At 40.9% G+C, this 24,648-nt stretch overlaps 1 protein-coding gene across 2 annotated transcripts in view; it reads left to right on the top strand.

Moving 5' to 3' along the window:
• MED23 (mediator complex subunit 23) overlaps positions 1–24,648 on the top strand; it is a 71,432-nt gene that overhangs the window by 10,081 nt on the left and 36,703 nt on the right. The window contains exons 5-12 of one of the 2 annotated variants that reach the window (XM_075597327.1): positions 1,709–1,820; positions 5,351–5,449; positions 8,619–8,720; positions 11,278–11,347; positions 12,584–12,696; positions 16,773–16,868; positions 17,380–17,397; positions 24,322–24,522. In XM_075597327.1, coding sequence (XP_075453442.1) covers positions 1,709–1,820; positions 5,351–5,449; positions 8,619–8,720; positions 11,278–11,347; positions 12,584–12,696; positions 16,773–16,868; positions 17,380–17,397; positions 24,322–24,522 — 811 coding nt within the window. The remainder of the gene's footprint in view (positions 1–1,708; positions 1,821–5,350; positions 5,450–8,618; positions 8,721–11,277; positions 11,348–12,583; positions 12,697–16,772; positions 16,869–17,379; positions 17,398–24,321; positions 24,523–24,648) is intronic. The other variant, XM_075597328.1, reaches the window with a different exon arrangement.

Raw genomic sequence — 24,648 nt, 5'->3', positions numbered from 1 at the left:
AAAACCCCATTGAGTATATAGAATTTACCCCTTAATGCATACTTATTTTTTTTTCTTTTTTGTGAAGCCACATTATTTTGTTAGAATGGCTAACTTCATGACACTACAATACATTATTTGCAGTTGCCTTGAGATGCTGAGCAGATACAGTATGTATTGGGAAATAATCCTACCATTTGGCACAGTCATACAGTTAAGACTTAAGAAATAACTATAGATGTGTGGTACTGCTTTAAAGTCAAATAATACCATTAAAGAGGTTACATCTTGGTGATTGATACATTTATTTTTTATTTTTTTAACATATAAGCATTTAAAAAAAAAAAAGTTTGTTAACACACTGAGCTGAGACTTTGATTTGGTATGGCTTTTCCCTTTTGTATGATGTCTGTGTGTTGAATTAGAGTCTGCAAAGACAGTCCACCTCTCTCCCCCTCTTAGCTTTATTGGCTCTCAGATGGTTATAAATTGGCAAACACTCCCCAAAGAAATGCAATGGGTCCTTTATTTCCAGAGAGACGGAAGAAGACACATCTTTGATATGATCATGGTTAGTTAGTTTGAGGATGCCAATTAGAATGTTAAAGGTTTTTTTCTAACCAGCTATGTGGAATTGCACCACCTGAAGGTGGGGAATCTCGCAGTAGAACATTTGCCCTAAATATAGATTATGCATAGCTGATCTCATTTTACAAAAAAACAAGGAAAAAACGTATGCTTTGCAACTTTAAACGTATGTGGTAGTGGGGAACCTATGGGTATTGTTGTGTGTAGAGAATACCTTTTAAGTGGGTTATAGGTCCCTAGGGTGTAGACTTCACAGGTAATTAACAACCTATACAAACCTGCTGGTGTAGCTATATGACATGAACCATCTATTAATAAATGTGATTATGTAATATGAATGTCCAATACAGTGGTACCACAAGGGATAAAACCTCCAAGTTGTGTGGGATTGTGAAATACCAATTCTGGAAGAAAAAAAAATTGCCCCAAAAGTCCAATGTTGTAGTACTTGGTTGAGTATTGATGAGAAATATGTCCAATCCAAGGTAGGTGACTTGTTGTGTATGCAGCCCCAATAGTAGTATAATCAATCCTATGATACAGACCTCAAAAACAAACAAGGGAGGGGCACATTTGTAGCAAAAGTGTAAAATATTTATATACTGTATCAATTGAACACAATGGACAGAAACATTAAAACAAAGGGAGGATGACGCAGAACAAGCGCAGAGAAGTTCCAGATGAGCATTGAGTAGCTCCCAGCCCAGGGTATTCCCCAACGCATCAGACCGGATTCACGCAACCGTGACGTCACTTCCGGTGCTTCGGCGGACAAGCCGCAGAGGACCAGGACGTCAGCCGCAGCACACACAGCTCCAGGCAGGAGCGAGACATCACCTGAGCAGACCACACAGAGGACAAGCGCCCCGAAGGAGTACAGTGCGTCGGCACCCACTCCAGGCACTCAGAAGAGGACACCAGGTGGACCCAAATGTGGGATATCATCCCCCCCCCCCCAATCGGGCTACACAACTCTACTTTTCACAGGCAAAATTTTTGTTTGAATGTTTCTGTCCATTGTGTTGAAGTGATACAGTATATAAATATTTTACACTTTTGCTAAAAATGTGCCCCTCTCGTTTCTTTTTGAGATCTCATTTTACAACTCCAGTAATGTATATTTTCTCTCTTTTTTTAATAGAATGGTTTGTGAGTCTCTGGTAAACTCTGACACCTTGGAATGGGAAAGAACACCACTTTGGGTGTTAACATTTAAGTTAGTGCGAAAGATCATTGGCGGTGTTGATTACAAGGTATGAAATCAATCTTCACAGGTTTCTTGAGATACTTCGACTTTGGTTGCCCAAGCAATCCTTTTTTATGTTTGTATGTAAAATGTAACTTCTTGTTGTCAAACACTAACCCAATTCAGTTTATTTTTTTGTAGGTGACTTATTTGGTAAGAAATTGATTGTCCTTATATCTTAGCAGAGATTTGTCTCTGACTTGTATGTTATTTGCAGAACTCATTTGCTTGAACATTTTGTAGCAGTATAACTTTAATCTTATATTCCACTGCTAGTGCGACATGCAGCTATGTGGGCTTGCAAGGCCCGTCTGGCAGCGAGAATGTTAATGATTTCATCACACATTCGTGTGTCTGTGAACAATTCTAAGCCACCCCCACATACTTTTGCCTGTCAAGCCAGAACAAGGCCATGATACATCAAGAGAATTAAAACAATCACTGGGATCTTGTCTTGAGGTGGAGCACAACCCTGCCCATGGAGGGTCATCTACAGTTTATACGTTATTTTATAGCATGTATATCTGCTTCTGTCAATGTTTGTTGAGAGCTAATTAACAAGTCTTTTGATTACTGGGTTTGTGTATTGGCGACTTTAGAGGTTTAAATTAATCCTATAACTACCTTTATAACACGTTTTTTCCATACTTTGAGCCTACACAACAACTTTCACTCAAACACTATGCAAGTACCTAGGTTATTATCAGTGTTGCTTGTTATATAGACAAATGCTTATGCATTTTCTGGTTTTATGATGTTGAAAGTTCAGGTGGCCTAAATGTTGATAAGTTTTGAAGAGATTTTTTGTGGCAACAAAGCTTCTTAATCAGAGTGGGTCATTAATACTTCAAGGGTAACGTATCTAGTTCCGTCTTTTACCTTTCTTTTAAAGCAGCAGCCCATGCTAATCGCCATAAGTATATATTTATGTAGCGCTCAGTGTACTACTCAGCACTTTACAAAAGAGAGAATACAATACATGGAATTATAATACAGTAAGTGCAACAAAGTCAGACAATAGGAAAGGGAATCCCTCCCCTGGAGATCTTACAATCTAATTGGTATGTTGGGAGATTTGCAGAAAAGGGTAGGGGCACTCACTGGATCTTGACGAGAACTGCCTCGAGTGCACAGGGATCATCCCACCCCGGGGAGATCTATACTGCAGGACACAACCTCCACACACAAGAAGGAACCGGCATTCCAGAGCTCTTGGCACAAAAAATGTTTAGTCCACAGAGATAGACGTTTCGGTCGAGCACATTGACCTTTGTCAAGATGACAAAGTTCAGTGTACTTCACCGAAACGTCGATCAACGTCGTAATGGTCGCTTTTCAAAGCTCCCGCGGGTGAATAGGAAGACGTGACGTCATCAGATTCGGCTTCCTATTGGCCCGCGTGACGCAGGAGCTTTAAACTTTAAAGCCCAGCTAGCTCAGCCGGTGCAGCTACCGGCACCTACTGTGGAGGTCTGTATCGCCGGAAGTAGGGTTCCCCGGAGCTGAAACGCTCAATCCTGTTTTTGAAAAAGTAATTTTTTTTTAAGTGATTAGTTTGTTCCTTTTAAGTATTTGCTTGGGGAAGACTGTTTACTAAATTGCTTTCAAAATTATTATTTTTTGCATGCTAGCAGGAATTGCAATTCTAAGCCCATTACTCTGAAAGTACCATAACTCCTTCAGTGCTGACTAACTTAGATGCAGTTCAATATAGCAATATGTCGTGGGGGGGGGGGGGTTCCTGATATCTTGTGGGGTTCAGAGGGTTGGGGTTGAGCTAAGCCCAGAGATTGAAAAAGTGTGGACTCTTTTCTATCAATCTTGGAGGGTGCGGGACAGACACACCCCTCTGAACTCTAGGGTCATGGTGCATTCCCATTCATCTTCCCCAGGATCGAGGAAGCGATCGTGTGATCACTAGTGCTGGAAGTGCTGTGGCCATGGAGGTGGCAGAACCTTCCATCACCTGAATACGTTAATTGTTTTTTTTTGGATGCAGAGGTAGTATGATGGTTAATGCTTTTGGGTTAGAAAATATTTGACCTGATTTCTTTTTTTCATTTTTTTCCCTTTGGTTGTTCTAAAATAGGTGATCAGACGATAAGGTACAGGCAGTAATAAAAGTCATTTACTAGAACCTTATTATTGCTGTCTGAACACTTCGCAGTGCGGTCTAGGACCAAAACGCAGCAGGACACTTTGCTGCAATGTCTGCTCCTGTGTCTGACCATCACGTACCCGACAAGCCAGCTCTGCCATGCCTGACTGCCAGTTCTGACAACTGTATGTCCCCATTTAAAGGTGGCACATTGGAGTGGTCTGTCTAGGTAGTGTTGCGGTCCCGCGCGGGACATTTTAAACATGCAGCTGTCGGAGCGGCAGACTTGACTTGTTCGGTCAGATGCACGGCGGACCAGACATCATGGACAAGTGGCTCGCGGCGAGCTGCGGTGATGTGTCCTGGTGGTGGAACGCTGGGGCGTTATGGTTGCGGCGGAACATTGCATTCCGGCAGGCTACAAATGCCCTCAGCACTGAAAGGGTGAAGCACTTCAGACCAGAGCGTTAATGTCCTCTCGAGTGCTAAACTAGTTACAGTAAATACTACTTTTCCCTGCCCTTTAAACTGTTTTTATCCATCACTGTTTGTTTGCATACTGTATGAAGCAAGAAAAAACCCCATTCTCTTTACCCAGATTTACTTCCTGCTCACATTGGACAAGTAGTCTCTGAATGTGCATTAGTTGAATATTTAGATTGTTTTATAGTCAGAACTCCTAGAGAACTGCATTGGCTGCTGATTGATTAATATGGGAACCGGTTCTTGATATCGTATTACTTTAAACACACAGTGAGCTTCGATTCTGGACTCTGTAATATAAACAGCAATAAATATGTTGTCTATATCCTGCTTTCACAAAAGATATTAGTGCAGCTCTCAACACCGAATAAACTGGTGTCGCATGCCAAAGGGGCAGGAGAACATTAAGGGTCATATTATATTCTTTATTCCCCATTGATGGGGAATGTTGTCTGAAAACAGCTCAAACGGCTGCTTTGCCAGATATAGAATAAGCCACTAGGAGTAATATACAAGAAGCCTCATTACAACAGAAAACACAGCTTTATGATCAGGCTATGCCCATCGGAGGCCAAATTCGTCCACTGTGCCCTCACTTTCAGAGCATTTAAGTGAAATAATTTTTGCAAGCTCTTGACATGAATGTTTTGGAAGATGCAGCATTAAAACACATGAGTGTCTGTCTGTCTCCTGATAGTCCGTCTCTCTGGAAAGACGTTTCTTCTCCCATGGAGTGTTCATATGCAAAGGAGACAACAAAGGAAACTCATAGCACAATATGTACTGAATATTTATAAAAAGATTGCAGGAAAGTTCCATAGCAACTTGCAATCTAGTGATTCTTTAAAGCTTTTTAAAAACAGATACAATGAGCCAGCGGCGCGGGGAAGATCTCCCCTCTCACATGTATGTTTTGACAATGATGCATTTAATTGAGTTTTTGCTCTTTTCTTCAGGGCGTGCGAGATCTGTTGAAAGTGATACTGGAAAAAATCCAAACTGTTCCTAACACGGTCAGCTCAGCAGTTGTACAGCAGCTTCTCGCAGCGAGAGAGGTAATACATGCACCCAGTTCATCGTGGTGTGTCATCTGCATGGGTTTCTTTTGAGGTGCAGTTCATCCTCATCTGATCTATTCTGAAAGTGAGCTCTATGTGGTCCCTAGCTGTAATAGAAAATACTTTGATCTTGCGACTAGTGTTCACATGACTACAACTGCTGTTTATTCTCACTTTGTCCATTCTACCAAGAAGCACAGTGCTGCTTTCCATGCAAACATCAGCGTTTTTATCAGAAAATATCTCCTCTAAACCACAGAGAAGGTTCGTAGAGGTGTAGTAATGTCACTATATGATATGGGCATAGCAGAGATATTCATTTATGTTTTGGACTACTAAAGAGGTGAAAACAGAGACCCTATCAGCTGCTATTGTAACATGCCTCAAGAAGGGACCTGAGTAGTCCTTAAAGCTTGCACTCTTAAGCACCAGGTAGCCATTAACTGTAACACTTCGACCTTGTTGCTTATTACAAAAGCCTTTTTCTGTCTACACTATATAAACACAATAAATATGGAGTCTATATCGGGAGCACAATCTTTTTCCCTGCGCCCCCCCTGCCGGCTCTGTCCCCCTCTCCTCGCACTCCCGCCCCCTCCCCCCCCGCTTACCTTGGTCTAGGCGTCATGACATCACGTTGCCACGGCAATGTGATGTCACAGCCGCGTTGCCATGGCGACACGTCACCAGGAGCGTCTGAATCGAGGTAAGGAGAAGTTTACAGCTTGCAGCTCCCCTGCATTAATTTAGATGCCTTCGGGAAGAGCGCGGGGCCTCTGTAAAACCCCGCGCCCCCCACTTTACGCACCCTGATTTATATAATGCTGTTGCTTTCTACAGGCTACCATGGTACATCTTTTATTTGTGCCAGTATTGTGAATACATCTTTAGAAAATTAAACATGCAACGGAAGCTGTCCCTTTGTAACACCCAGCCCGAAGTCACTGATTCTTTGCCTGCTATTTCAGGCTGGATTCCCTTTTGTACCCAAAACTTAACATATCTAAACTGAGTTCATCATAATCCCACCTAAACCAGGCCCAATTGCTCCATTTTCTGTTCGTCAGTAGCAATACTATTAATCCAATCTCCCAAACCAGCTGCCTAGGTGTAATATTTGACGACTCCTTATCCTCTCACATTCATTGCCATAATCTTGTGTGGCGTAAATAAATTTACTTGATCATCAGATCTTTAGTGCATTGGATCCACTTTCTTTTGTTGCCATAATCTTCCCTCTCCTCTGTCATTCTACAACTAAATCTACAGTACTAACCTCTGAAACCTTTCTCACTTTTTCTCCCTATCTGTAGAACACCCTTCCCCCAGTATTCACCAATCCACAACCCTTCCCATCTAAAAGTCAAACGTCAGCAAAAGATTTGGTGTGTTTAGGCCTGTGGCTTCTCCTCACACTTCTGATGCACTTACTTGTCCCCTCAAATATGTTCCATACTGCACATGCTGATATTGTATTCTGTAAATCTCTCATAACTCCAGATGATATGGTCTGTAGGGCTGGGACTAACTAATTCCCATTATTTAACTTCCTGTCAAACGCTCTTGTGAAACTTTGTATATTCTCCTTCTGTAATGTCTTGCTAATTCTGTGTAGTGCTATATATATATATATACATATATATACATATATATACATATGTGCTTATATTTTCCCGTCTACCACACTGGTGGACACTTAAAACGAAATCCTTTCACATTTCCAATTAAGTAAAACACGAAGACCATAGTGCAAACTCAGTCCTAATTTAGTTTGTGTGTGAGCCCATTTAGCAACAATACACCGGGGCAATCCCTCATAGGATCAAAGTGAACTAATTACAGTGACAGTCTGGGTAATACATTTTTACCCACATCTGACACCTACAAGTACTTTTAGTTGGACTTGGATTTTGGTTTCCTCTGGCTTCTCCCTTTGATGTGATGTGACTGTGTTCAGGATGTGCTTTTACAGCCAAAGTCCCCCTTCCCAACTCTCCTTAACTTTTTATTGTTTCTCTGACTAGTACAGGATGGGATAAGGGTAAAGAAAACTTGATTGACAAACACTTCCCCATTCAGAGGCCCCATAGAAATTCAACTGGCCAACGATGTGGGATTGCACCATTAAAACATACTGCAGGAACAGCTATCACAGAGGCAAAGACTCCTCATTGGTAGTGATGATCATTAAAAAGATTCACTCCTAGGGAAGAATACAAAGAATACCAGTTTAATTAATGTACAGCACAGGTAGTTCGCCATCTGGACTGTTTTTAAGAAAATTGCTCATTACGTTTTATTTAATGTACAGAATTACAATATTTTGTTTAGTTTTAAAGGTGTACACTGTTAAAGAATGAAAAAGCTAAAACCCAGAAATTGGTTGTTTGGATGATTTCCCAACCCCCAGGCCCTTTTTCCTCCAAATGTTATTTCCCCAAAGAAAATATATTTACCTAAATAAAATAAGTATCCCATAATATATGGCAAAGCATCCAGCTCTCATTCAGTTAGCCCTCATTCAGGGCCACCTTTTTATACGCAATTGATCCTTTGTAGATTGTCACTTTTCAGCAAATGAACATGGCACCATAAATAATAAATATATAAGACGGACCGCAATGTGCGTACTCAAAATATCAGCACAACAATCACGATGGTTACCAGTGGGTGCATCATGGAAGTGTACACAGCCTTGCACAGTATAGTGAACAAATCCGGAGCACACGAAAACAGACAACATAAACGTTTCAAGACCCTAATGAAGTTTCATGTTGACTGTAACATTGGCTTAGTTTTGTGACTTGTAATTCAACATCCTTGTTATATTTTGTACAATTTCCATTCGCCTTGGATTTTTTCACAATACTTAATGAATCACAACATATATTGCAATTGTGTGTGTTATTTTAATTTATCCAACAACTTTACTGCCTAACGTGCTTGCCAAATATTGCATTGATGTTATCAATATTTTAATTGTACTTCAAATCCGTACTAAAGCATTTTTCAAAATCTTTGTGTATGTATGCTGCAATTGGGCTGTTTTGAATTTCAGTGTAAATGTTATTCCTCTGGTCAAATTAATGTGATGCTAATTAACGAATGTATATTGCCTTACAATGTTTTATTCAGAAGTATAAGCGTGCCTATTTTCCTACTTCAGGTTGTAGCCTACATCTTGGAGAGGAACGCTTGCCTTCTTCCTGCCTACTTTGCAGTAACGGAAATCCGCAAACTTTACCCCGAAGGAAAGCTCCCACATTGGGTAAGTATTTGTTCCTAGCTATATTCAAAGCTCAGAACTACAAAACAATTCTATGAAGCAAGATTTAAATTATTGACGGACTTCATAAATATAAAGTATTTTGATTTAATTGTTATTCAAATTAAAGCTGTTATTAAAAAAAAATAAAAAAAATCCCATTCAATATGTGCATCAATACAATCTACACACTGACAAGTGATTAGCTCCACTAAATGTATCTTGGGTCCCTTTCTGCTGCACTGACAGCCTAAGGCTAAGGTCCCTTTGCACGCATCCGCACGGCTGGCTTGCTTGCCGGCGGCGCGTGCAACTCGCTGTACCGCGATCTGCGGTCTACAGGATGCTTTTCTCGGAGCGGGGGGGGGGGCGTGGCCAAACGGGTCGGGGGGGGCGCGGCCATGACGTGAGGGGGCGCGGCCATGACGTGAGGGGCCGGAGCGGGAGGTGGGAGGATTGACTGGGAGGGGGGCGTGGCTTGAGCGGAGGGACCCGCTACTCTTCCCCCCCCTCCCTCCACGGGCTGCAGGTAAGTAAAAAAAACACACACACGCAGGCACTCATACATACATACATTCACACACACACACACACACAGGCAGGCACTCACGCACTCATACACACACACACAGACAGAGACAGGCACACACATACACACACTCATACACACACACACACACAGACAGGCACTCAGGCACACACATACACACACACACAGGCACTCAGGCACACACATATACAGACAGGCACTCACCTGCTTTCACTCCACACTCCTCCCCGCTCCCCGAAGCCTCTCCTCCTCCCGCAGCCTCCCCTCCCCATTGGCTCACAGCCACACCACGTGACGCGTCAACGCTAGGAAACACCATTCTGTGGTGTCTCCTAGCGGCTGACGTGCCACAGCGTGTGATCAGCTGTGCAGCCAGGGGGGACCGGGACCGACTCGCGAGGATTCCCCTGCTGGTGGGGAACTCGCTACATTGCCGCCCGCGCCAACGAGCGCAGCGGGTCCCAGGCCTAAGTTCTGTGAGGATGATCATGTGAGCAGGCAGTCACTAGATTAAATTGGTTCACTGCTAGAGATAGGGCAGGGCTCAAAAATGTGATGCTGGTTCAGAAGGGGAAGGGGGGGATGTGACTTTGTAAATGGTTGCTATAGGAACTAAAATGCTTGTTACATTAGAATACATTAAACATGTATATAAAATATATATATATTTTTTAAATGCTAAGTATTTTCTCATAGTACAGAACTGATTTATTATATAAAAAAAAACACACATAGAATATTGCTTGACCTGCAGCTTTAAGAGTTAGTAGGACATTACACTGAACTGTACTACTTTTGAACCCATTAACACTGTATTTATGTTTCTATAATATATTACCGTATGGGTTGGATTCGTAGCTTCTATATATTAAAGGGATTTTACCTTAAAGCAGTTTTTCATATTTAGGATTCCTTGCCCTTGAAAATTAATGTTAGTCTAATGAGTTGGAGACACTTTTCAAACAAAAATTGAAGTACCACTAATATGGGGACAGAACACTGACAATCTTGGTATTGCAAGGCCTGATATTTTTTGGGAAAGTGGAATTCGTTTTTCCCTCTGTAACAGGGTAAGTCAATATAGTCCGAAGTGACTTCAGTGGGAGGTTTTGTCTGATAAAGGCCCGAAGAGCCACTTCAGACTGTATTGATTTACCCCTTAAATATAGTAGACTGATTTTCTTGTGTTTTGCTAGCCTTTGATATAGCCATTTTGTAAAATGTATGCCCGATGGTCCTGTGATGTAGTGTACATGTGGTCTGATTCTCTGTTGTGAAATTTACAGTATCTTCTTTTCTTTTTACTCGGCTCTGATTAGTCGTATTTGTATCTTCTGTACTATTTTCGTTCTGAACTTGGGAGGTGGACACACGTTTCTTGCTCAGATTTGAAAACCAAATATATTAAACCAAGGGTTCTCAACTCCAGTCCTCAAGACCCGCGCCAGCACTTCAGGTTTTCAGGATATTCCTGCTCTAGCACAGGGGGCTCATCAGTGGCACAGTCTTTTTGATACTTTGCTCCTAGGAGGAACTGACCCTTTAAACATGTCACTGCCATTGAGCCACCTGTGCTGGAGCAGGGATATCTTAAAACCTGACGTGTTGGTAGCTCTTGAGGACTGGAGTTGAGAACCCCTGTCTTAAATGATGTTTACACTGAATAAAAAAGCAGCACTCCATAAAGCATCGTAGCAGTTTTTGGAACAGCTTATTGGACCGCAGGATCGTCTCCAGAGATGTACTGTGTACAAAGCTTTAGAAACCTCACTACATATGTGATGAGACCTGTAAGGTTTTAGAAGCTATGTACCCAACATTACGTTTCTATAGAAGTCTCGTAAAAGATTTCACCAGACGAATCTGCATTTCTCCTGGACCAGTAAGGCTACTAGATCCACACAATACACTGCTGTTTAGTAAGTACACATTTAGCCTTGATTTTCCAGGCACAGTGTTAGAGATAACAAACATTTGAAGCATTTAATAACCTTTATTTCCTCCCATCAGTTGTTGGGGAACCTGTTATCGGCTTTTGTGGACAGTTTTCGTCCCACAGCAAGAATCAGTTCAATTTGTGGTAAGGAAGTAAATGCACATACTAAATATCCTGCACCAGTATAATCTGTATCACAAAAATGATATGCCACCCCACGTAACCATGAATAGTATCACTGCTGGTGCATCCTCACAAGTAAATATTGTAATATACTGGTATATTAAGGTGACACTGTGTGCTCATTTGCATGTAATTACCCAGAATCCCTAGCTGCAGTGGAAACATTGTATGCTACGGGATAATGATGAAAAGCAGAGTTGCAGATCTGTCTGAGACATGTGCTCACATATGATATTGTAATTTTGTATATATTCACCTCCATGTCGGGATTCCTTAGGAATCCATGATAAATAAATATGTATCCTGGTACAGCTATAGTATGCACAATATGAAGCCTGACAAGTATATTACCCAGTGTATAACACATGATATAATGTAATCCGCGAATAAATGAAGATATAATAAAGAGTGAAAAAAATAATGAAGAAAAATGACCACGTGCTGAGTAAACTGCAGTAAAGTAAATGTCAATAAACTCCACTCCAAAGAAAAGGCACGGAAATATGGAGAGATGGTGTTGGGAAAAGCTAACAAGTCTTTGACATCACAATTAAAATGGCAGTGGGCGGGACATGTCATAAGCGGAAATGACTTGTTTAATGAAGATGGTTCTTGATTGGATTCCGAGGGGTATAAAAAAAACAAGACGACGACCAAATGTAAAACAAGAGGCTAACATTAGAAACTTGTCTGGAGCAACTTGGAAAAGAGAGGCTTGCAACTGCAGTATCGGCTTGGAGATCATTGGAAGGCCTTCAACTAGCAGCAGATAAATTAGTGCTAAACATGATCATATATAGACATATATATTTTTGTTTCAAATATGCAGTTTGGGATTAGGCCATAGTTTTCTTTTGAATTTGTTTTTTCTTGTGCCTTTCAAATGCTTCAGAATTTGGTAGACGGGTGCTAAATAAAGAAGTTGTGTTTGTACAATAAAAAGTCAGTGGCATTTTCTATAAATCTTGTTTAATGTTTAATGATTTAATATTGTTTTAGCTTTATATCTGCAAAGATTACGTAAAGCAATTATTCATGTTGATGATGTACCTTTTGCAAATGTAAAAAAAAATATATATATATATAATTTTAGTGTGGTTTCCCCCCCACCCTCACATGTTTTTGTGATTATTAGGGGACACGGTTTCCAGTTTAGGCATTAATTTGATCATTCTATATTTTGTGCAATACGTGCAGGACGCTGCAGTCTTCTCCCTGTGGTAAACAACTCTGGTGCGATTTGCAACTCATGGAAACTAGACCCTATGACCTTGCGCTTTCCTTTGAAAGGACTTTTGCCTTATGATAAGGTAAGGAGATGCCAGCTGTCATTATTCTAACGTTGAGCTGCACATTTGCTAAGAAGACAAGATATGCACACACACACACGTGTAAAATCTCTGTATGTATGCGTGTGTATACACAAGTTTGAGAGAGGATTTTCACATATTTCAAACCTAAAATGTTATTAGATCTTAATCTAAGTTCTAATAATAGATAAAGATAACACAAAAACATAATACTTTTTCAACATTTATTTAGCCACAAATTATTTAACATTCAATATCCATGTGTGAAAAAGTATGTGAACCTTTAGATTCAGTACCTGGTGCACCCCCTTGAGCAGCAATGACTTCAACTAAGCGTTTTCAGTCTCACTTCGGCTTTGAGGAATTTTGGCCCATTCCCCCAACAGAACTGCTTCAACTCCGTGACTTGTGAGGGCTTCCTTGCATAGACAGCTCGCTTCAGTTCCTGCCGCAACATTTTGATGGGGTTTAGGTCTGGACTTTGACTAGGCCATTCTAAAATGTGGAAATTCTTCTTCTGCAGGCATTCATTTGGTTTTGTTTTTGTAGCTCTGCTTGTATGTTTAGGATCATTGTCTTGCTCCATGACTCACTTTTGCTACAGCTTCAACTCATGGATGAATGGCCTGACCTTCTCCTCTAGAGGCAGCAAAACAGCCCCAAACCATCGCACTCCAACCACCGTGCTTGACGGTTGGGATGAGGTTTTTTGTTCAAATGGAGGGTTTTGTTTTCGCCAAACATAAAGTTTCTCATTGAGGCCAAAAAGTTGAATCTGCCCAGAGAACATTGGTCCCAAAGTCTTGTGGATATCTATGTGCTCTTTGGCAGACTTAAGATAGGCAGCAATGTTCTTTTTAGAGAGCAGTGGTTTCCTCCTGGTTATACTTCCACGAACACCATTCTTGTTAAGTCTTTTTGTGATAGTTGAGTCATGAACACTCACATTAGCCAAGGTGAGAGTGGCCTGCAGATCCTTGGATGTTACCCTGGGGTTCTTTGTGAGTTCCTGAATGATCTGCTGGTTTGTTCTTGGAGAGATTTTGGTAGGACGACCGCTCTTGGGTAGAGTGACTGTGGTCCTGAACTTTCTCCATTTGTAAACCTCTGTTTGACAGTGGATTGGTGGAGCCCCAAATCCTTAGAAATGGTTTTGTAATTCTTTCTAGACTGAATTCTTTCTTTTGATCATGGCATGCCATGTTTAAATATACCGACATGGTGAAGTGTTTCTGATCTTTATATACTGTACGGTGCTGCCTCCCAAACACAACTCTGTAGATCTACCTAATTATTTAAACATCTGATTCTAATTTTCCCCTTTAATATAGCAGATAAAACCAGTGTTTCACTTACTTTTACACATACCCTGATTATTAATTACTCATTGTCTAATTCATACCTAATTTTGTTCCAAAAACATAGAATTGGTTAATATCATCCCTATTGGCTATTTAAGAAAAGACTGGTTTTGATTGAAGAAGCTTATCATGGAAAAACTATGGCATTTCCGTAATTATCATTGAGGTTCACAAATGTTTTCTCGCCCGTGTATATCTTTATTTCATATAGTGCTTTTCTCCCATTGTGACTCCAAGTGCTTCACAATTACAGTTTAGTGAGTGGTATGCAGCACATAGGAATTTTACAGGCACAGTCCCTGCCCAGATTAATGTAAAATCTGTTTTTGGTGCCTGAGGCACAGGGAGAAGGTGACTTGCCCAAGGTCACAGGGAGCTAACACCAATCTCCCCTGGTTCAAACTCAGTGTCATTATTTACAGTCAGTGTCTTTATTCCCTGAGCCACACAGTATAATTTGGGGTGTGTGACTGCCTAGGCATAATATTCTGTGGCCCCATTGCCAAGAAATCCTGTGGAAATGCTGTATTAATATAAGGCATGCTTGGGAATGTTGCAGGATTAAGGAGACGTTAAGCATGTTACATATTTGTTTGTCTAAAGGCCGCAAAAAGAAAGTGCCAACTTCTAAAGAATGCAAATATAAATCCCAATATAGGTACAAACCGTGAAACATTTAACAGTAAATATGCAATGAATGTGTGATATATATAATATTGTAAAAACCTCTAAACGTAGAATAATAGATCCACGGAATGTGAGTCCTACAGCCGAAGGCCTCAAAGGAGGGATTTCCACAACCCTCCAGAATGCAACGAAAGGGATGAAAGGTTGGACGTTCTGATGGCGCGTGGACTAATAGATTGATAAAAAAATGGAAAAGACAAACAGGTATTGAAATCAAAATATGATAACACCAATTTTTGAGCTTGTTTAGAAGCACACTAATCTTTGTTAAAGCAGTCCTCTCTGAGGTGGAAGTAAATGCTATATTCTGATCTTCCTCTCACCGCATTCTGAGATATACAGTGATGTACTGCATCTTTGTTTAATACAGTCTTCCGGCAAATATGAATGTATAGTAGATGCAGAATATACAGTAGCATTTACTTCCACCTCAGAGAGGACTGCTTTAATAAACCCAAGTGTGCTTCTAAACAAGCGCAAAAATTGGTGTTGTCATATTTTGATTTCAATACCTGTTTCTTTTCCTTTTTTTTTTTTTCAGTCTATTAATCCACGCGCCATCAGAACGTCCAACCTTTCATCTTTGTGTGCGTACTCGCATCCCATTTGAAGAGCCTGTGTGTTTCTGAAGAGCATCCTTTTTTTCATGTTCTGATGTTCATGAAAACTATCCCTTTTCATGTTTTTGTGGTAACATAAAAATGCACCTGCTGATATATGGAATATCTCCGCTTCCTTTTTAGCAGTCTGGAAATTACAATTGAAAGCATTGAGGAAGTATTTTCCTTTAATATAAACCTCCTTTTTATTTCAGACCAATAATTTAGGTACACAGAGTAATTTTTCTTTTCTTTTTTGATGCATCATCGCATCCCAATGTTGCTGCTGCCTGTGATCTTAAAATGGTTTTACTGTTATTTGTATCTGAATTGGCTGCCTTATTGTAGACAGAACAAATGTTCTTCAATAACACCTTCTCTATAAAGGGCAGCAGGGAGACGGACCACAAATATTTAGTTCAGTAAGCTCCAAATATGCCTGGGTTAAAGATGATTTCCAAAACCATGAACATTAAAACTTAGAGCTATTAAAGCAAAGTTGCAATAGGTCTCGTCTTTATACATCCCAGCATGGTGGCAAATATCGTGCTGTATTTTTAATGGTGGGTGCTTCTTAGTATTTTTATCCTTAAGCCCTTCAAGTCAGAAACTCTGTATTGAAGACTCATTTAACTTGAGACAGTAGGCCAAGTCCATCTACCTGCATTCTAAATGTGTCCACAGTGAAAATGTGTGTACAACCATGGTAGGGGCTGTTTATCTTTTTAACAGAAAGCCACACTGTAATTGGATTTTTAATATTTTTTAAGTTTGTCAGGCCTAACTAATTATTATTATCGTTTATTTGTAAAGTGCCAACCTATTCCACAGCGCGGTACAATGGAGGTGCAGAGATCTGATTACATAGTTAAACACAAATAAGGACAAACATGCACAGATATAATGAGGGCCTTGCTCTTGAGATGCAATGTTACACCTTCATTTTTTTTCCCTCATAGTATTTGTGATTCGAGCTTGTTTTAAATTTTTTAGTTCAGTCTCATTTGAAAAAAAAAATTATATATATATATATATATATATATATATACATAATTATAAAAACATACATACATACATGTAGAGGTATCAGTACCGTGTTAGCCGAGCTTCAATAATCAAAAAATAAATAGATGATAGCGTTCTGTGGCTAACGAAATGCTTTTATTTGTGCGAGCTTTCGAGATACACTGATCTCTTCTTCCGGCGATGTTACAATGAATGATTGTAACATCGCCGGAAGAAGAGATCAGTGTATCCCGAAAGCTCGCACAAATAAAAGCATTTCGTTAGCCACAGAACGGTATCATCTATTTATTTTTTGATTATATATATATTTTTTTTTTTAAGTTGTCCGTTTGCAATCTCCGAGTCACTGGCTTCCCATGTTGCTTTCTACTGTGCGTGTTTTACACTTTGTCTTTTCCTCTAGGATTTATTTGAGCCACAGACGGCACTGTTGAGATATGTTCTGGAGCAGCCCTACTCTCGGGATATGGTGTGCAATATGCTGGGTCTCAACAAGCAGGTACTACAATGCACAGCAGCATTTTCTATGCATATACTGCACTATTCTTTCACTTTTTCTTTGCTATAGCCAACTGAGCAAAACAGTTATTAGTATTAGTCACTTTTTTTTTTTCTCTTTGTTTTAATATCTCATAAGGGTTCTTTAACAGAATGCTCTCCCTGTTCAATGTTTACTGCCTTGGGGATGTTAAAATGGAGTAAATATTTGAAGAGTTGACTTTTTGTTTTGCATTGCTTTTTTTCCCCCCTTCTATGCGGCCAGTCTCAAGACTCCCCTTTGCCAGTTTACTGCACCATGTAATAACCTTACACCATGGGTTTGTCAAAATATGTCCCATCGTTTTATTATTGCAAGCCAAATTCAACGTCCATTCTCCTTTCCCAGGCACCATTGGTGCGTTTTGTCTGACTTTGGGCTTCTTGAGGCAGGCCCCATAGTCACTGTTTTGTCTTTTCTTTTTTTCTTTATTTTTGTTCTGTCTTGTCCTGCCCATCCTCCAATGCTCTAGACCTTGAACATTGCTCAGGTATGTTCACAACCTTCTTCTTGTATTGTGACTAACAGTGCTGCTGGCTGTTTAGTACAGTAGCTACTGATCCCAGTTAGAGAATACATAGACCTGGTCAGGGCTTGAAATTGGCAGGTCTGCAACATGACAACACATTATCTTTTATAAACAATGCAAGTCCTCCCGTACCAAAAACGAATGTGCAGGAGGAGCCATATTAGTAAAGTACAAAGCTTGGCTATTTCGCCTATTTCTTTACCCTCTGTTTCTCACTTTTCTCTACTGCTCTGCTTTATGCTACTGCTTGACGTTTTAGATTTGCTGCACTAGAAGGCTAATCTGAGTATTGCGATATTTTTTGTTGTGGACCATATCATTGCCTGTATATTAGCCAGGCACTCCTGTGCAAGCCTGAAGACCATGCTATAGGATTAATTTCATGTGTTGACTATATTCATTTTGAGTTGGACTCCTAAGAAACTCAGTGGGCATCATTTACAAATATGAGCACAGGCGCATCTTGAAAGATATACAGTATTTAGTAAAATGGAGTTCAAATTATGCTGGGATCACAAAACTATGTTTCTTTCTTGTGCAATACAAAGAAATGGTCACTAACATTTAGCAATATAGCCTCTAGTAAACTCCCTGTTTTCCTTGCACCAGTTATTTTTGTTCTGCAGGGAGGTCTCTCTCACAGAATTTCTTGTTTTGTTGTAACATCTTGGTGCGGAACCTTTGGACTTTTGTCTTGCCGGGCAAGGGAGGAGGTTTAACCTTAGTGCCCTAATGCTGTACCACATGTGCTTGACCAGGGAAAGAAGCAGGTATGGGCTTAACTGTGGTGCTAGCCATTGTACTTAAACATGCCCCCTTAGTTTGAATTGAAGATATGGGTGAGAGTGGGGAGTAAGAAATCCGATAAGGTGCGAGGATATGGGATCGAGAGGGCATGTGGTAAAGGGAGAAGAGAAAATGAACTTGGAAACTTCCAAACCTGTAAGAGGAGAAAAGGAGTAGAGTGGAAGGAGGTGGTTTAGGTAAAGGTGGAAAGGGAAGCGATAGAATCTCGTAGTGGATCACAGCCACCTTGCTTTTAAAGTGGCTGGCAAAAGCTTGAAGAGAAGTGAAGGAAGGATGGAAAGTGGTCGGAGGAGGGATTGGAAAAGACGGTGTTGATTGGATTTGTGAGTGAGGAAAAGTATTATTGTTTGTCCTTACTGAGAGCAGAGTTTAAACAGGAGAGGAGAAATGTATAGTTCAGTAAATCAGTATGACTGTGAGATTTCCTCCATAGGTGTTCAGAGGAGCGAGTGCACGTGTGAAGGATGCGTCTTTGTGAATTTAACCATGGCAATGGGTTAGGGGGACGGATGTTGCCACCCAAGAAATGGCATATAGATTGAGAGAGTAGAGTTGACAAGATTGTCAGGTTCAGAGGAAGGACAGAGAGGAGAGGTTAGCATTCAGGGTAGAGTCCAAAGTGGAGAGGTAAATGCAGTGACGGCATGAGTGGTGATAAATGATGGGATGTGATGGTCGTATAGCAGAAGGGTGAAGATGGTGAAATTAAAAGAGAACAAGTTTTTTTTTTTTATATAGTAAGACCAGGTCTAAATAGTGGCCATCCTTGTGGGGGCAGGAGGAGGCTAAAGAGAGGTGAGACTGAGGGATCATCAGTATGACAGATCATGTACCCCAGTGAAAGCATATGAGTAAGGCTGCGCTTATAGTGCTGGCTATGCGACCAGCTGCGCGACTGCGTGATGTCTGCCGTAGCTATTGCGATTCCTGCACTCTGGTGAATGAGACCAAGGGAGGGCGACGGGGCGTGGTGGAGGCGTGGCCGTGAGCGCTTCGCCCTCATTGGCTGAACCGCTCATGTGCCGCTGACGTCACTCGGCGGTCACCGATGAAGTAAAAATCCTTTGACTACCGGCAATGGCGACCGCTTTGTCGCTGTCGCGCCCACTATGGGCACCCGCAACGGACTGCATGTAGTTGCTACGGCGCTGCGCAACATCGCAGTCGCTGTAGCCAGCACTATATAAGCGCACACTAAGAGGAGAGAGAAGGAAAGCCAGGATTCAAAGTCGGAGAGTAAGGTGGAGGTAGAGGATGTTAGATGTAGGCATTCTGTAGATGACTGCCACGTGCAGATAGGATAGAGAAGCTGGACAGAGTCAACCTCTAAGGAAGAGAGAGACCTAGTTCTCAACCACGGCCATTGGGTGGATGATGAGAGAAAGGGACCAGCATGGGAGCCGCGTCCACAGGATTCATGTTGTTAGAACCATGTTTATATTGCCAGGTTAAGGATTAGGAGAATGATCTCAAGAAGTAAGTAGAAAGAGAGAGATAGTGAGAAGCGGATTTGTGAGGATGTTTTTTTTTTTTAACGTAGAAGTAGCTTGGCTAGAGATATGTAAATAGTGGTGGTGTCTGGGCACAGGCAAAGGTGGAGGGAAGGGGAGATGAAGACCTGTGGAGAGAATAGAGAAGTTTGCAAAGAAGTGAGAAAACTGCAAGCAGAAACCGCATTAGGGAGGGCATATTGGTATGCAGTACAGGCAGTAGGGAGAGAAAGGTAAGAGGAGAGAGTTCCCAGCTATTGAAGGATATGAGTATGATTTGAAAGAGCATATATAAATCAGGCCTGAGAGGGTAAGAGTTACATCTACACTCACGGTGCCGAAGGCAGAGGGCCCAATAATGCACAATCGTTTTGGGGTGGGAGACCTTACCACAGACGGAAGTAGTCTGTTTAGAGCTTTGCTCTGGTGGCAGCATGGAGAAGGGAGTGTTTGTAACCTACATATATATATATATTTAGAAACCTCCATTCTAAGATATCACACACTGCTATAAATGTACCCTTCTTCAGTGGCAAAATGACTTCTAAAACTCTTCCGTATAATGGAGTCCAATATATCTGCTTTTCTATATAAAAGTGAACTGGACATCATTTTTAATATTAAACACCCACTGCTATACTTCCCACTCACTTCAAACATACCGTTTTGAAGTTTGTTTCCTGAATACCTTTTAGAATTTGAAATATAAATGATAAGGAATTGCCCCAGAGATCAAACAAAATACCGTATCTCAAGAATATTCAGCAATAGGATGTGCAAATATTATATTCCAATATAAAGTGGTGAAAAACACACATTAAAGAGTTTCGGATGTTGGGTAGCTACAATGGCAATAGTACACGGCAGGAATTTTGTCATGTGACCCAACAGTGTTCCCTATTTCCATGAAAAAGGCCGGGAAACACCTATGCTCTGGTGAAGGAACATACTGTACAATGTCACCTGAGTCCGAAGTAGTAAGTCTTGGAAGAATAATTTAGAAACAGACTTCCATGTGTAACCTTGATATTAAACTGAGCATGACAGGGTGCAGCGATCTACTCATCCTACCATCAGTGGCTTGTGTTCAGACATAGTTATATATAAGTGTAGGAAAGACTTGCTGATCAGTTCCACAATCACAATTATCAGTGCCTAAATACTATATAAGGTTCAACTACAGGCACTCAATAACAAACAAAAAGAGTGTAAATATGTCCCCTGATTGACCCCAAAGTAGTTCAAATACAACCTTAGAGTCCAATCATTTGAAATTTGAGTCCAAAAACAGTCCAGAGTGCTGAAAAAATCCAGGAGGGTGCTGCTTTCTCAGATGGAAGTACTAACCCAGGACTTCAGTGATAACTGCAAAGGATGAGAAGAAAAGAGGCTGTTCATTCAATCATATGTAGTTTAGGTTCTGTATTATGTTGATATGTATATGATTTATGATGTTTTATAATATGTTACTGTTTAATAAGTTTTGTCTGTGAGTTATAGTACACTGATAGCTCTCAGTGCTAGTTAGGAGTTTGAACATATGGATATGCATGTCCCTAATTTCCTGAGCCAGTATATGTATAGATATAGAGATATGTTATTATTTAGGTTTTGGTATTGGCTATGTTATTTATTTATTTATTGTACATGGAGGTTTTCTCTTGTCCTCAGTATATTGATTGTATGTAATTATGTACCAGCTAGCATTTTGTAGTATTCTTTCGCCAGTAGGGGGAGGCCCTTGTTTGAGGGGACTGGAAAAGTATTATTAACCCCTTGGTTGCTCCAAGGGCTTGCACACAGTGGGTACATTTGAACAAATTAAAATATATAGGTAGATAGTGGGTTGACACTTGTGCACTTTTGCTAAATTACTAACTTTTGTCCCATGTTCTTTCCAGTTGCTAGAAATGGCCATTCTATTTTTAGAGCTATTTAATTAACACAATCTTTCTCATTGACCATATTCCTACTGTCACACAAACCAATTTGCGTTACTGGCAGAGGTTACGCCTCTTGAATGCGCAGGACTAGTGAATTTCAAGCCCTGTACACTCTAGTGTTTGCATGCTAGATACTATTGACTTGGTAGTGTAGTGTTGTGCTGTGCGCTCTGCAAGGTTTTGTTTGCGTTTTGGCTCATAATAATATTTGTGTCGGTGGTACTCAATCATTGCTTAAAGCTCAATTCTATAAAAAAAATAATCATGTATATGCTAATCAGTGAGACCCAGCAATGCATTGCACTGCAACGTGTTTGCCCATCCTACATCAAAGGAATTTACCAACCTTAATGCCAACTGTATTTTTTAGAACATTTGATAGAATAACGACTTCAAAATTCACCCCTGGATTTGGTGGCCTCACATAGAGCTACTGGTATGAGGATAGGAGGGCCCATAGAGCAAACTCCCGCTCTGGACTAAATTTTAGAGCATAAGTATCCTCTCGTATTATTTTTCCAATACAATTGCCATGCTTTAGAATTTTGCACATGTTTGATGGGGAGCTGTTAGATTTGTAAACGTGTAAAATATACATCTAAATCACAGCAACTAAAACTGCCTCCTAACATTGCTATTACAACCACATGATCTCAAGGGAGGCTACTCATAAAGCTGCCAGTCATTGAATCTTTAGTGTATGCCATATCTCTCACAAAACGGCAGCAATGAGTAAGGCCTGGGACATAGTGAGTTTTAAGCTCGCTGAGGCGGGCTGAGCCGCGCTGAGCAGATGCACAAAGCCCCTGCATCTGTCATCAGCGCGGCTATAGTTTCTCCCTCCGCATGCGCGCTGATGCATGCGGAGGCTGAGAAACTTTGCCGAGACAGGCAGGTTTCAAATTTGCCGCTCGTGGAAGCAATGTGAGCGGTCACGTGGCTGCTCACATCCAATGGGAGCGAGGGACTAGCCTCGTCTCCCGCTCTGCCTCCTGGCACGCCTCTGCCCCGCCACCGCCCTGCCCCCTGAGCGCGCTCACTGCCTCGCCTGCAAGGACAGCAAAAAGCAGCATTTTGGAGCAGGCGAGGCAGAGCAGGAGCGCGGCTCAGCGCTGTTTGCTCCTCTATGTCCCAGGCCTTATAGGCACTTGTATTATGTGATGTGTGTTGTTTAATTTGTAACATACAACATGTGCTTTCAAAAACATCTGCAATCATATTCAGTACAGTGTTTTAGGTGTCTGCAGTTGACCTTGGTACATGCAGTCCAGCCCATCTGAGAAATTAGGTTACATTGAAATGCACCATAACGCATATCATGGATTAGAAAAGCCACATAGAAGATCTTGAAAAACTGGTAGTGGTTTCAGAGCTCCACAGGTTGAGTATCACTACACTAAATGTTGTGTCTATTTGCTGTTTGTAAGCCTTTCATCTGATTTATTGGGCCATATTTGTGGCAGGTCTAAAGAGACTAAATGTTACTTTTTGCTACACAGCATGTGTTACTAAAATGCTATTAGTATTGCAGCTTTCCGATTATTTCTCAACTGGCAAAGAGCATGTCAGGGTGATGTTGATCTTATGCATTTCAACTCGACCGTTTTTTACTTTTAGTTTTTTCTTTCTTTTTAAATCCCTTTTTTATGGCAAAAGACAATCAACAAAGAAAAGAATCAAAATGGGCTTATATATGGTATTTTGTTCCTACTGTATTGTGTTAAGGGTTCACTGTTCCTGGTTTTGTATATATTTTCATAGAAAAATATATACAGTGCTTTTGTTTTTGCCTGCAGAAAGGGACACTGCAATTTTGTGTTTAGTATTCAAGCTTCTTTTTGTCTTCTTTGTGTTTAAAGTTCTAAATGAAAGCTGCATTATGGTAACAGGAATACAGGACTGTCAACCTGCAAAGCCTGGGCATGTTTCAATGTTGTATGTTACTACAAAGACCAGTAAATAATTCATGCACATGGGGTTTATCAAGGGTTACAAAAACAAAACCGTTTCAAACTCTGCAAGTAGAATTTATTTATACCTTTACTTAATATTAAGTGCCAATATTGTGGTGCTTGCCTTTGAGTTCTGTTTTAAAGATGCAGTCCTATTAAACTAATGACACTGATAAGTGTAACAGGTTAACATTAAGCGATAAATTGTCAATCAATGTTTGTTTATGCACCCCCCCCCCCCCCATTAATACTAAATGATTGATTGACAATTAATGGGCCAAGATAAGAGCAGTAAATTAACCCAAAGCTTCGGGTTACAATGTTTACAGCAATTGACGTGATAAACGTTTCAAAAAAGGATTTACAAATAGACTTTTCGGCTTCAAATTATCCACCTAAGAGATATTTCCATGAGATCATTTTGTTACTACTGTATGTCTTACAGGTAGTGAGGGCAACAACTTAAATAAAGAACTTGTAGAGCATCTTTGAAATGCTTTAATTGTGCCGTCTGAAGGACTTCAATAAATAAATCAAAAATATCCCGTTGTGCCCCTGTTACTGGGTGCAGCTTTTGATGACCGCCTTGCATTCGTACGCCATTTCATGCTTCCTGGCTGTTCTGAGGCCGCATTGTGTGCTTTTGGAGTGCGGTGCTTGTGGAATACGGTGTGTGTGATCTCTGCCTTTCAGCACAAGCAGCGCTGCCCCGTGCTGGAGGACCAGCTGGTCGATCTGGTGGTGTATGCCATGGAGCGCTCGGAGACGGAGGAGAAGTTTGATGATGGTGGGACCAGCCAGCTGCTGTGGCAGCATCTTTCCAGCCAGCTCATTTTCTTTGTACTCTTTCAGTTTGCCAGTTTCCCGCACATGGTCTTGTCACTTCATCAAAAGGTATATGCACCACTGAACACACCACAAGTTTTCACTTGGGAAGGTTTAGTGGGAAAGGTCGTCCCAACCTTTTCTGTGTTAATTGAGGGGAAAACTCCTCCATCTGAGGGCTTTTGTTAACGTTTA

This window comes from Ascaphus truei, chromosome 4, assembly GCF_040206685.1.
Source record: "Ascaphus truei isolate aAscTru1 chromosome 4, aAscTru1.hap1, whole genome shotgun sequence".
Lineage (NCBI taxonomy): Eukaryota > Metazoa > Chordata > Amphibia > Anura > Ascaphidae > Ascaphus > Ascaphus truei.
This window is presented reverse-complemented; position numbering and strand designations above follow the sequence as displayed.